The sequence below is a fragment of the Grammomys surdaster genome, unplaced genomic scaffold (assembly GCF_004785775.1).
Source record: "Grammomys surdaster isolate TR1022 unplaced genomic scaffold, NIH_TR_1.0 126197, whole genome shotgun sequence".
Lineage (NCBI taxonomy): Eukaryota > Metazoa > Chordata > Mammalia > Rodentia > Muridae > Grammomys > Grammomys surdaster.
This window is the reverse complement of record NW_021621002.1, coordinates 2,407,242-2,421,376: the sequence shown is the minus strand read 5'-3', so window position 1 is coordinate 2,421,376 and position 14,135 is coordinate 2,407,242. Positions and strand designations below refer to the sequence as shown.

Here is a 14,135-nt window from a genome sequence, read left to right as displayed (position 1 = left end):
TCAGAGTAGCCGAGTAATTAGGGTGGGGGTGGGGACCAAACCACAAGCTTGTTTACCATCCTCATTTTCTCATTTACAGCCTTGTTTTGTGCTGTCTAAATTACCACAGGGAGCCTTTTCAGCACTCAATGCCTCTAAAAACCTTAAGCTGACTGTGGGTGAGATTCCTTCCATCTCAGTTGATGAGGTCAGTGTTGGGATGCTCCCCGACACAGCTTTGTTACAGGACGTGTTTTTACCCGTCTGTGTGAGCATGTCTTGGCCTCCTCTGGAGAGGTAGAGCTGGAGAACAGCGGATGTTTTACCTCAGCACCGCAGCAAGATTATTTATTTGCTTCTGTAAACTAAGCAGTTAGTTACCAGAAACAGATACATACCATGTCTGGAACTGAACTAAATGTAGCTATGAGCTTGTTTGGTTCCTTGTTTGGTAGTGTTACCTTTCCATCACTGTGACAGAATCCTGGAGAGCAAGTACCTTAGAGAAGAAAAGTTTAACTTGGTTAACTTGTTTCAACTTGTGGACCCTTCACTCTGTCTCTGGGCCTGGATGAGGCAGAACATCATGGCAGAAGGAAGGGGTGGAAGATGGGTGCTCTCTCTATTCAGGGTGGCCAGGAAGTAGCAAGAACAAGGAAGCCAGTGAGTGACAAGTTAGGGCTAGGGAACAAGGGCGTGCCTCCACTGACCTAAAAAATTGACCTCAACTAAGTTTCACACCCTCTTCTGATAACTCAATAGATTAATCCTTTGAGAGGCCAGAACATCCGATATAGAATCACTTTCACAAAGCACCAGCTTGGGACTTCGCTATATAAATGAATATTTGTGTCTGTGTGGTCTATTAAGATTTTTTTACTTTGTTTTTATACACACAGACACACACACACAATTTATCTCTTTTGCATTCTGTTCCTTTAGTTGATGGTTAGAATAGTAACACATTTTCCCCCCTAAATCCAGAAAACTTTTTTGTTGTTGTCTTGTTTCTAGATGCATATTTCAAGATGAATCCGTAGCAGAAGCTGAAAGGAAATTGGACCGTTCATGGCATAAGTCTGCACCAACTACAGTTCTAGCCTCCTCCCCCATCTTGCTCTTTCTTGCACAGCAGAGACATGCCCCCCAGCTGTGCCCAGCAAGTCCACACCTCTACTGCAGTGCCTTTCAGGAACTCTGATGAGGACTAACCACTGCTTTTCATCGACAGAGCTAGAGTATGACAGGAAGCATGATGCCCCGTACGCCGGGGAGACGATGAGAACATTCACAGTCCTTTTTGACTTTGCTGGGAGGTGCTGTCCACCCGAAGGAGAAGAAACAAGCGGAGAATCCACTGGACTGGGCACGAGGATGTCGGTTTGTGGTAACTGGAGCCTGTAGGGTGGGGACCCTGCACCAGCACTGCTCAGTCCCCCACATGACACCTCACTTCTTCCTCGCAGCAACCTCCTGAGTTAGAACTCCTCAAGATTCTAAGTCATAGCCACCAGGCAGGCTGTGGGAATGCAATTTGAAGTTAATTCAACTCAGATACATAGTGATTTTACAGAAAGGGGGGCAGCTCAGTCAGTGAAGAACTTACCGTCTGGCATGAGGACCCCAGTTTGCTCCCCAGAACTTACATTAATTTTTTTGTAAAGCCAGGCATGGTGGCAGGTTGTGATCCCAGTGGTGCGGAGGCAGAAGATCCCTGGAGATCATTGGCCCCCGCCTGGACTATTCAGTGAGTTCCAGGCCAATGAGAGATCCTGTCTCAAAAAACAAGCCTTCAGACTTCTATATTCACATGTGCATAATTATATGTGCACACACACACACACACATGCACACACACACATGCACACACACACACACACACACAGCTCCAAACCATGGGCCATCAAGATATCTCAGCACTTGGTACTATGTCTCATGATCTGAGTTCAATTTCTGGAACCCACATGGTAGAAGAAGAGAACTGACCCTCCAAACCTTGTCTTCTGACATCTATGTGCATGCTATGCTATCATTCATGTGTGTGTGTGTGTGTGTATGTGTGTGAAAGAGAGAGAGATCACTCACAAAGTAAATCAATCAATAAATAAATAATTTTAAAAAGAAGAAGCTTCATCTTTGGTTATGTCAGATAAATGCAGCTGTGAAAGACTGTAGGTTTCTTCCTCCTCCTCCTCTTCCTCCTCTTCCTCCTCCTCTTCCTTCTCCTCCTCCTCCTCTTCCTCCTCCTCCTCCTCCTCTTCTTCCTCCTCCTTGTCCCAAATAATCCAGAACATCCTATGGAAATAAATTCATCCAAACTTCATATAAAACATGTCCATTGTCATTTATGTTTGAAAGGGAAATGTTAGGGATGGAACCTAGGGCCTGCATACCTCTTAGGCAAGTCCTCTTCCATGTAGCCCAGGCTGGCCTTGAACTCGTGGTCCTCCTGCCTTAGCCTCTTTAGTGCTAGGATTACAGATGTGGGCCACTGGAAGACTCATTTTCTTTTCCTCGGTTACATGGAACCTCTGTCCACCTGCCAACCCCAAACCTCTGCTATAAAGCGGGAAGTCCACCTTTTACCACCAGGAGGATTAAAATACGATAGAATTGAAATCCAAACCTGTACTGGTGCCCAGCCTCTCATGGTTACAGTTCTGATAGCAATAACGAGTTCTGAAAGGGCAATAATGGGTACATTTTCCCCTCAAGGGTTTCATGTTGGCTGTTAATAAATCTACGCTTTGCCCCAGAGAAGTTCTTGTATGACTCAGTGAGGATGTAGCCTGTCACAGACAAGCATCACTGGCCTTCCGCAAGCCACTGTTTCCTGTGCTTCTGGTAGATTCCTCCCAATCCAGCTAGAGAGAGTGTTGCACCCCCCACACACACACAAGGTGATTATTGGATGAATACTGTAGCCTGTAGTGTGGAAGGTGGGGATCCCCACAGCAGTGCTTTTAGGGGAACTATCTTCATGGGGTTGTCAGCTCCTATAGGTTTCTTCCTAACATCCTCAGCTGCTGCCCCTTCAAGCTGCCACACAAAACCGCACTTAAACGCTGGGACCAAAAGATGTAGTTGGAGGGTCCCCTGAACCGTCTCTTGCTGTCCCTATTGGCTCACTGCCTCTTGTCATGGGCTTCTACCCAGTAGCAAACCTGGCCTGCAGGACCTACTGTACGTTAGTGACAGTGTGAAATGGGGCCTTCTCTGTCCCAATATAGCCGTGTGTCCTGACTCAGGAGCAGCTCATTTCGATTCAGAGACCAGGTAGAGTGGCCTTGGATGCCACCTCTACCTTTCTTGTCCCTTGGTGGGGACCTGTGAAGGACCACGTTGGTGACACCTCTAGCTTCTGTTTATCTGCCCTCTGTATAGCATGATGCTTCAAAATCCCCATTGCGGTGAGCCAGGCTGAGCTTAAAGCATGCTTTCCAGGCAGAGTCCCTTCAGAAAACCCCAGGCTTGGCCATTAGAAACAGTGAGCATTTTAAATATTTTATTAACAAATGAAGGGGCAAAAGAACATGTTATCTGCAACATCCCAACTGTCCCACCCCACTGGGCATCCCCAAATGCCCACCATGGTATGGTGGTGGGTATCTGCCACACTTTGCTGGCTGAGCAAAGCTGGTTCTCTGAGTCTTAGTTGTGTTCAGTCACCCTCCAACTGCTGAGGATGTGATACTTCCTGTTCATAGACAAGGGCAGGATGGGATCTCAGGACCATTGAGGCAAGCCACGCCTACTGCTGTGGAGGTTGGGAACTGAGTCTCCCTCTTGGGGCAGGCACAGTAGAGACTGATAAAAATTCTGGGTAGGATCTCAGTCTTCTCATAGCATAGAGATCCTCTGAGACTGACTTAGAGGGCATCCTCTGACTCTTGGTTGCCACCAGTGAGAATGCAGAACCAACCGAACCTAAGTCTGTGACAAGCCTTTGACAACCAGCTCTCTCTGGGTCCTCAGAAGAGCCTTCCCCACACTGGACCTACTTCACAGCCACAGCTGCAGGGAAGAAACAGATCTGTACAGTGAAAGGTACTAAGCAGATGAAGGAAGTTTCAGGATAATCATGTGGCCACCCAGTGCCTTCTTTACCAGACACGCTGCCATTGGCTCTGCTCAAGTTCCCAGCTCTTTCCTGAAGGTGACATCATTGGTCCCAATGGAGCCGTCAGCCAGGCATCTGTGAGAACTGAGGCTGGCCTCCTCTGCATTTTCATCCCTTTGGCTTCAGACTAATGGATATGCAGGGAGACTTTTGTACAGAAAAGGCCTTGCTGGTTTTGAGTGGTAACGACGGTTCATAAGACACTCTGCTTCTGCAGAGTTCCGCCGCAGCTTGGGTGCTACCTGTCCAAACATCTGCCAGGGAAGTCGGTTTGCACTGTGGAGGTGTGGGTTCCTGACAGGTGCCTTGCTGCAGGCCCTGCACAGCATGCTGCTACCCTGCTGACCATGCAGTCCATGACTGAGGAGCAACCTGGGACAAAGATCCAGCCCAGGGATGTCCATCAGAAACAGATGATCCGCTTCTCGTTTTCAAAGACTTTGGCCTCCTCGGGCTTAATTAAGTTTCCATTGAGACTAGTGAAAAGGAGAAAAGGCAAATTTTATACAAAGTATTATGGAATATTATCCATCCTTTCCCAATAAGTGACCCTGTGCACGTCAGACAACCCTGAGATAAAGGAGCACACACTAACCAAATTATGCTTTGATATGAATACCAGTCTTCCCAGTTAATACCAGCTGCCCTTGCTGTTTACTGGGTCTCGCCGGGCTCACTGGCAGCCTCTGTAAGCTCAAGTTTAACAACATCTTCAGTCTCCTCTTTCTCTGGAGCCTTCATAGGCATGAGGCTGTTTTGACTTCTTCCTCTCTGAAGCACCACGTCGTCTCTCCAGTGACTGGGGAGGACTATATCTCAGTAGGTCTTTGGTGGTGTAATTCTTCTCCCCACTGACACAGGAGACAAGGGCTAACGGTATCCACTCCCTGAACCTGGGACTGGGTTCCTGGTGAGGCTACTCCATAAGCCTCAAGGAACCCACAGTTGACTCTACCACTTGCCAGCTTCCACACATCACACTGGGAAGGACACCCTGGGCCCGGGTTCCAGGACACATTTCCAGAGCACTTGTGCGTACTCAGGACCACTGGGCTCCCTCTTGTCCTATAACTGCTGCCTCTCACCACAGTGTCCTCACAGGCAAGAAGGGAGTGGAATGGGATTCCATGATAGCATAAGGTAGTTAGTGACACCTGGTCAGAAACTATGGCGCTGGTTGCTGTGACAAGAGCATGGCCTTACCAAATCTCTGTTATGGCGGTGTTCTTCTGCAGTGCTCCAGCCAGCTGGGCTGTCCCCTTGGCTGTGATATGATTCTGGATCAGCCTGAAAGAAGAGTGTACCTGTGTCAACACAGAAGGCTGGCTCCAACCTGGGATTTGTGGAGTCAGGGTTAGGTGGTAACAGGATCCCCAGAATTATGGCTCAGACACATGGGAACAATGAACAGCCCAGAAAATCCTCTATGTTTTTTTACATACTGAATGTGATATATCTAGGCTCATGCATAATTTTAAGCAGCTCTTTCTCTCTCTCTCTCTCTCTCTCTCTCTCTCTCTCTCTCTCTCTCTCTCTCTCTCTCCCTCCCTCCCTCCCTCCCTCCCTCTTTGTCTGTCTCTGTTTCCCCCCTCTCTCTTTCTCTCTCTGTCTCCTTCTTTCTGTCTCTGTTTCTCTCTCTCTCTCTCTCTCTCTCTCTCTCTCTCTCTCTCTCTCTCTGTGTGTGTGTGTGTGTGTGTGTACGTGTGTGTGTGTGCGCGCACGCGTGCATGTGCCCGTCCTTCATTGCAGGGATCCCCAGGCCAAAAGAATTGGACACCATCAATCTAAACAACCAGAACAGGCTGTCTGCCACTCCTTCCAAGTAGTTAGGCAAAGGCAGGGCAGAATTTAAGGTTTATGGAATTTGAATTCAGAATTTAATGTAGCTACCAAGTAGTCTTGTAAGACGGGGCAGGTCCTCCTGACATCTAGGAGAGCAGGCAGGGAAAGGGTTCTGCTGCTGTCACTCATGGCACCAGTGATACAGCACTGACAAATAGGGCTTCATAGAGGATGTGTGCTGCAGACAAGACATGAACCAAGCCAAGCAAAGTAGAGGCAAGGCTGAGAAGGCAGACACTGCCTGGAACCCTGGCCTGCAGCTAGGAGCTCTGGTCTACAGTCTGGACTCTGGTCTGCAGTCTGGAGCTCTGGCCTGCAGGCTGGAGTCTGTTCTGCAGCCTGGAACCTAGATCTGTAGCAATGCTTTTGCCAACCACAGCATAAATTCAGACAGAGGCGATGATGTGTCTGCATTGTATCATGGACTCTCTTCTTCACCAGGATGCAGGTACATGAGGGCACTGCCATCCTGATGCAACCACTGGTACCCAACTCAAATAAGAAACCCTCTGTTCATGCTCTTGTCAGTGACTATAATTAACTGCAGTGGGACACACATGTACATGTGCACATACACCCCCCCCCACACACACACAACATGGGAACAGGAACACTTGGGAAGAAGAGATTTGTTGGAAGGAGAAGGAACAAGAGAGGATAATTGGGACTTTACTCAAAAAACATTTTATATATGTGTGAAGTTAAAAATAAATTATATTTAAGAAAAGGAAACAAACAAACCAATAAATGATCCATTTCAAAAAAGGAAAACCAGCTTTTGGGGAGAATGGGGAGAACTGGCCCTCCTGATGTGGCTTCCACTTTGGAAAGCTGTGTGAAGTTTCCTGAGAAGGTTAAACAGGCTCTCTGTGTTACCAGCAACTCTATGCTTAAATATATAAACAAAGAAGAGGAAAATATGCTCATGCAAAAACATGTGCATGAATGCTCATGGAAGCACTGGTGCTTCAGAATGCATAGGAAGAAGAAATGGCCCAATATCTATCAACTGAAAAAGAACAAAATGTCATATCTCCATGCCGTGATGTCCACTTGGCTTTAAAAGGCAAGGTAGTACCAATGCATTCATTCCTGCTATGCAAGGGTTAACCTCGGGAACTGTGCTAATGACACAGATAAAAGGCCAGGTTGAATGGCTCCATTTATACAAAATACCCACCACAGAGACAAAAATCAGAATTGTGTCACCAGGGCAGAGACAGCAGGACACAGGGCTTGGGAGAAGGGCAGGAAACATGGTCTAGACCTTAGACAGTCACAGCTGTACAGCTTTGCGACACTAATACCCTCTAACCTTTCAATGGCTGAATGCTACGATATGTAGATTTTATCACAGAGACTATGTACAGAAAGCAGGGTCTGGGACCTGGGCCCACGACTTACCATAAATGCTGCAGCGTCTGGTTCACCCTCAGCATCTCAGCGAAGCACTCTGCGGCCTCATCGTTAAGTTCATTTTTAGTCAGCCTGGAAGAAAGGAAATGTCGAGACAAGAGTACTGATGGACAGATGTTGTTTATGAGTTCACAGCGCCATTTAGAGCCTTCCCTCCAGCATCACGTGCTGAGGGCCAGGCTCCCAGTCCTCACTGAAACTCTGCAAGCACGTACAAGGGCTCTAGCCTCCAGGCAATCCTTCCCAGAAATCTTGTTTCCTGCTCTCCTGCCTGCAGTGGCGTTCCCCACCAAGACAGAGCCTTTGGATCTTATAGACTCCAAGGCCCCTCAATACAAGGGCCAGTGCCTGCTGATCAGCCTCCAGGTGAGCTTCCAACCCTAGACCTCTGAATGCCATCAGCAGCACACTACCCAGGTCAGGATGGAGACCTGGCAAAGCCCTGTATGGTGAATCAGGGCTTTGAGGTCATTGTGAAGGACAGGAACTCTGTGACAAAGCTCAGGGAGCCCCTCGGATGCTCTAAACGCCGTAGCTGATGGGACAAGTGCACAGAGATTCGCCAATATCAACAGCAGAGGATCCTCTTGCTCAAATAGTAAAAGAATAAGACCGAAGGAATTAGCACTGTTTAAAAGATCATTCTCTGCAGGGCCGTTTGGTCACATTTTTCCCAATCTTAAATATACTGCTTTACTCTGAGATAAAAATCACCCAACTAGAAATTCACCCTGATGTATATAAGATGTTCATCGATGCTAAGAAAAGTAGTATCTGGGCTGGAGAGATGGCTCAGTGGTTAAGAGCACAGACTGTTCTTCCAGAGGTCCTGAGTTCAATTCCCAGCAACCACATGGTGGCTCACAACCATCATCAATGGTGTCTGATGTCCTCTTCTGGTGTGTCTGAAGAGAGCAATGTTGTTCTCGTATACATTAAATAAATAAATAAATAAATTCTTAAAAAAAAAAAAAGAAAGAAAAGTAGTATCTGTAACCCCAGCTACTCAGAGACGGAGGTAGGAGGATCATGAATTTGAAGCCAGCCTCAGGATATTTCAAATTTTAAAAGGAATTTAAGGACTGGGTATAGAGAACAGTGTCAGAGCTGTTAGGCAGTATGCCCAGAGTCCTGAGCCTGAACCTCAGTACTGAATAGGAAAAGGATATGTAACAAAGATTTAGACTTTGCAACACACACTGGAGTTTTGTGCTCAAGATGACAAATGTGAACAATTTTAGGTACCCGTCAACAGACAAGACTGACAAAATAGCAGGCATCCATTCAAAGGTGTATTGTGCCTTAGAGACAGTAAGCTAGACTAAGAAAGAGGCAGCGTTAGCATGTTCTGGACATCAGCTTGCTGGCCTTACATAGCTGACTAGCAGAGGCAATTCAGGCAAGTGGATTACTGTGTCCGGTCTCAGCATTCTCATGAGCTGTGTGAAGAGCAGCAGTACTACATACGGAATGGGTAGCATGAATCTGCATGTGTGAAAGGTACAGAAGGACCCGTGGCCTGCATTAAGAAATTTGCATTCTTGTTCATGCAGATCAGCCGTCCCCAACCAGTGTAGTTTTGCTGTCCATGGATACTTAATGTTGTCTGGAGGGAGATCTCTTTGACCACCACAATTTGAGGTGCTCCTGGAGCCTAACAGGTAGATGCCAGGGATGCTTCTATACACCCTCCAGTACTGGGAGCCCCAAGCAACAGCCAAAACATCAACGGTGTGGAGGAGAGACACCCTGACAAGAATGGACGCATCAAATATGCAAATGCATAGTGAACAGCTATGTCAGCACAAAGCCAATAAATAGCCCTTGTGCGCTTCTATTTTGTGTATGCTTATATACACAAAAAGGAGAACAATACTATCTGGAAACCATGAGAAATAGTTTCCATTTCTACTTTTCAGACTTTCATCGGCACATTTTTTTTTCTTACGAAGCATATGTTATTTTAAAATACTAACATATTGGGAGGGAAATAATTTTTTTAAAAGTGTACTGACTGACCAGCAGACCCAATGTCAAAGCTGTCAAAACAAAACAAAGCAAAACAAAACTATTTCATATTGTTATTGTTTGAGTAAGGCTTTCACTATCAAGGGCAGGATAGGGCTGGAGAGATGGCTCAGAGGTTAGAACACTGACTGCTCTTCTAGAGGTTCAGAGTTCAATTCCCAGCCACCACATGGTGGCTCACAACCATCTATAATGGAATCTAATGCCCTCTTCTGGTGTGTCTGAAGACAGCAAACTCACATATAATAAATAAATAAATAAATAAATAAATAAATAAATAAATAAATAAGATTTTAAAAAAAGCCAGGCAGTGATGGCGCATGCCTTTAATCCCAGCACTTGGGAGGCGGAAGCAGGTGGATTTCTGAGTCTGAAGCCAGCCTGGTCTACAGAGTTCCAGGATAGCCAGGGCTATTCAGAGAAACCTTGTCTCGAAAAACCAAAAAAAAAAAAGGGGGGGGGCAGGATGGTGTTAAACTTGCAATCCCCCAGCCTCAGCCTTTCAAATGCTGGAGTTACAGGTGCTCTCCACTCCACTGGGCAAAACTTGGGATTTTTCAGTAACTATGTGTGATGGTTTATACTGATGGACCACTTGCCAGGATCTAGACTCCCCTGGGAGACAAACCTCTGGGCACAATATGGGGAGTTTCTAGATCAGGTTAACTGAGGGAGGAAGCCCCATGCTAGATGCAGATGGTACCCTTCCACGGGCTGGAGCACCATACTAAATCAAAAGGCAAAGGCGAGTTGAGGATCAGTGTTCCTCTCTCTGCTCCATGACAGTGTGAGCGGCATCTCCTGCTACCGTGCCTTCCTTATCGGCATGGACGGCAGTTTCAAACCATGAGCCAAGGTAAATACTTTTTTTTTTCTCCTTAAGTTACTTTTCTCAGGTATTTTGTCTCAGCAACAAGATAAGTAACTAACACTATGTTAGCAAGATCTAACAAGTACTGGGGGCAAGAGATGACACAACAGAGTCAAATAAAAATAACAGAAAATGAAGGGTTAAATGGCCTACCAGAGAGATGGAGGTGCCCAAAAGCCCCACTGGTAACATCCATTTACTAAGTGTGAGAATTCTAGGTTTCCAGAGACAAGCCATCTGGGGCATGGGTGACGAATCCTGATGTATACGCGTGCCCAAATCCTGATGTATACGTGTGCTAAGAGGCAACTGCAGTGTTGATGAACGGCAGTATACAGGAAGGGGAGGAAGGAAGGTGTCTTTTGGGCCAGGTGTATGAAAGCTGGGCCTAAGCAAGACTGTTCTGAGGGAACTTCTGGTACCCTCAACTAAGCTGAGGGAGAACGACAAAGCCTGCTTCGTCCTTGTGGAAGTCCCAGGTTTGTGGAAATAGCTGGGAGAAATTTTAATTCACCTCTTAAATAAAGAAACATTTTTCAATTTAAATAACTAACACTATGTTAGCAAGAATTCATAACCTGTGCAACCTCTGGAATAAGGACCAGACCCAACCCTCAGAAATGACTCAAAATGTTACCAGAATATTGTCAGAGTGGTGTTCTGCTTCAGGGCCTGTGCAAGGCTCTTCCCTCCCTCCGGGGTGATGCCATTGGATGCAAGACTAGGAAGGAAAACACAGGGGGTGGATTATTACAGGCATGTCCATGGCCTTGCCATCAACACTCAGTCACCTGGGAAGTTTCTACCTAGACACAGCACCAGATGGAAAGCAGGGTGCTTGGCCCATCAGCAAGTGCCTGAGAGTGAGAGGTCTGGAAAGGCCAGGTAGAAACAAAGGCAGAACTCTGTGGTTTTCATTTTAGCTGAAGTCCAAGGAATCCTGGTGCCCTGAAAGTGGACTGTGCCAGGCTTGGATGTGTAAGGGCATTCACGGGGCCGCCCAGAACATCTGAGAGTTTCAGAAACCCACGGCAAGACCTGGGACAGTCTCTTTGGCTAGTCTTAGACTCCTTTCCATGGTAGAGCCTACAAGACTCTAAGACTCCAAGGTCCTGGGGTCAGGCCAGGACACTAATGGATGGCTGTTCACAGGAAGGGAGGGTCACCCTCTGTCCTAGAGTCATTTGAGAAAGAGGAGGGAACAGGAACCTGCCGGCCAGTGTCCCTTCTGTTTTATCTGGGCTTGAAAATTGCTCCCAGCCTCTGTCCCTACAAAGGGTACACATGGAGGAAACTGAGGGGCTGCAGGTGTCCCGTGTCATCCTGTTGTTCACTGAGCACATGAGAATAATGTACCTGACCACAAGAATCATGCCCGCTGAGAAAAACTTTAGCCAATCAACCTTGCTCCAGTAGAAAAGCCAGGCTCCCCCTCCCAACAGCTCCTCCCTGGGCTCCTGGAGCCCACATCTCAGAAGGCATGTTACCTGAGAGTGGCCAGGCTGGGGTGGTCCCTCAGTGCCTCCGCGAAGGCCTTTGCCCCTTCATCTCCAATCTGATTGCCCCACATCCTGAAAGCAGAGGTGAGAAAAGGACCGTTACACGGTCACACCTCCATCTGACGACAGCTACCTCTTGGTTCATTCCCAACAGGCAACTCCCAGAGCAGTTACTTCAGCCCCAGCCTGCAGCTTCGTAAGAAGCCTGCCCTGGGCTACCAATTACAGAGGGCCATGATGTAGGAAGCGGGTGTGGCGGCCATTCCAAAATGGTGCCTGAGGCTAACACCTGACTTCCTCATACGCCCCTGAAGAAGCCACGCTCACAGGCAATATTGCGCAGGCTCACTGCTACGCAAAATCAGGCCATCTGCTACGTGGGATCTGGCGATACCAGCTATCCTATCACATGCACCGACATGGCAGGCTCTGATTGGAGAAGGCAGAGGGATTTAAGGGCGGTGGAGGAGAAGCTCGGGGGCTTTTTGAAGAATGTAAGGGTTCCTGAATAAACTGCGTTGGGAAGAAGAACTCCGTGTGTCACTGTTTCTTTCAGCGGGTCGGAGTGGACAGCGACACCGTGAAGGCAGCTACAGCCTCAAGTCCAGAGAGGCAGATCAGCAGTTGTGCAGTTTGAGACTAGCCTCTCTGAACTTCGAGAAGGCTCCAGTCTGAGACACTCAGTAGGCAACTGCCCTAGAAAAAAAATCCCAGGCCCCTCTGAAGGGCCATGCACAGGAGTTAGATTCCCACCCTGGATCAACTGAGGTAGCAAAGGAATGGCCACTGTAGATGATTTTGGCCTCCCAGGAAGCCAAGGCCTGGAGGTGGGCTGAAACCACACCAGCGACCTTCCCTGTATGTGGCAAAGATGTTGCCAACCAGGCCCTGCGTGCCACTTCAGTCCCGGTGGAGAGTTAGAACAGAAGCTGACTTCCCTCCCCATGCAGACTTCTCAGACGGCAAAATAAACAATCTGCCTAGTGAAAGTCTCACATTAAGTCTGCCACTGGGAAAGGACTCTCAATAGAGAACATGCCTCCATCAAATGGACCCGTAGGAAACTCTGTAGGGCATTTTCTTGATTGATGATCAATGTGGGAAGGCCTAGTCCAGTGTGAGCAGAGCTATCCTTGAGCAGAGCACACCTTGTTCCTGGGGTGTGCAAGAAGGCAGGCTGGAGTGAGTCCCGGGGAACAAGCCAGGGTGCTGCACTCCTCTGTGGTCTCTGCTTCAGTTCCTGCCTCCAGGCTCCTGCCTGAGTTCCTGGCCTGACTTTCCTCGATGACAGACTGTGAAGGGGAAAATGTTAAGCCAAACAAACCCTTCCCGCCCCTAGCTGATTCTGGCCATGGTGTTTATCACAGCATTTAAAAAGTAAACGAAGACAGACACCTATACTGTCTCTGCAACCTTAGGCAAACATTAAAAATGTCTTCAGACCCAGTTTCTGAAATCCTCTGTAAAACAGGATGAGGGCAGCTTTGCAGCGTAGTGAGAGAGGTTTTGTGAGTCCATAGGTGTTAACTCTTAGAATAGTGCCTCGCCTGGAAGGGTTGGCTGTTTCTAGCAAGAAGAGAGTTTCTGTCTCCAGGGAATGGACAATCTGCCAAATCAGCCCTCTCGCAACAGGTCCTGCCCTTAGCAGCAAGGACCAGTGGGCTGCTTTCAGATAAGAGCTACAAGGCCCAGGTTTTCAGTACTTTGCTGAGAAAACAAAAACAAAAAAAAAAAAACCCCAAAAACCCAAAAAAAACAAAAACAAAATGGCTGTAGGAGGAGCTAAGGTGGGAGGAGTTAGGAGAAAAAGAGGAAGAGGAGGAGTAAGGAGTAGAGGAGGAAAAGGAAGAGGAGGAGACAGGAAAGGAGAGAGAGAGGGAGGAGAGAAGGAGGGAGGGAGGGAGGGAGAGAGAGGGAGGGAGGGAGGGAGGGGAGATGGAGGCAGATGTTCACGTGTCTGTAGCAGTCAAAGGTAGTTGGTATATCTAGGTTGGGTATTGGGTTACACTTCTGATTGTATGGATATCTTATTATTGATCATTACCAAATATAGAAGCCTTTGATTAATCTTTAAGCATTACAGTCTCATCTTTCTACTGGGCCCGCGTGGATGGTGGGATGGTCTGGGCAATGCCCAGCCTTGCAGAGACAGCATGGAAGATTGGCAGAGCCATCTCCCACGCTAGTGTCTCGTGGGTGGCAGGGCTGGTGTTTCTGGCTGGCCGGTTCTAGCTGCAGCGCATGTGGCCTCTGGCCATGGAACATGGCAGCTGAGCTAGGCAGAGCTGCTGCAGCTTAGATAGTCGGCCTGAGCCTGAGGCTATTTTAAATAATTACGACAACAAACGGCATGCAAAATACAATTGAGTGGCCAGGGTCT

General features: G+C 47.7%; 1 protein-coding gene across 3 annotated transcripts in view; it reads right to left on the bottom strand.

The window, feature by feature from the left end:
• Positions 1–3,467: 3,467 nt before the first annotated feature.
• Positions 3,468–14,135, bottom strand: part of Nod1 (nucleotide binding oligomerization domain containing 1) — a 51,899-nt gene continuing 41,231 nt past the window's right edge. For all 3 annotated transcript variants that reach the window (XM_028758347.1, XM_028758348.1, XM_028758349.1), the window contains 5 exons: positions 11,744–11,827; positions 10,894–10,977; positions 7,346–7,429; positions 5,303–5,386; positions 3,468–4,575 (listed from right to left, as the gene is read on the bottom strand). In XM_028758347.1, coding sequence (XP_028614180.1) covers positions 4,503–4,575; positions 5,303–5,386; positions 7,346–7,429; positions 10,894–10,977; positions 11,744–11,827 — 409 coding nt within the window. In that variant the 3' untranslated portion in view covers positions 3,468–4,502. The remainder of the gene's footprint in view (positions 4,576–5,302; positions 5,387–7,345; positions 7,430–10,893; positions 10,978–11,743; positions 11,828–14,135) is intronic.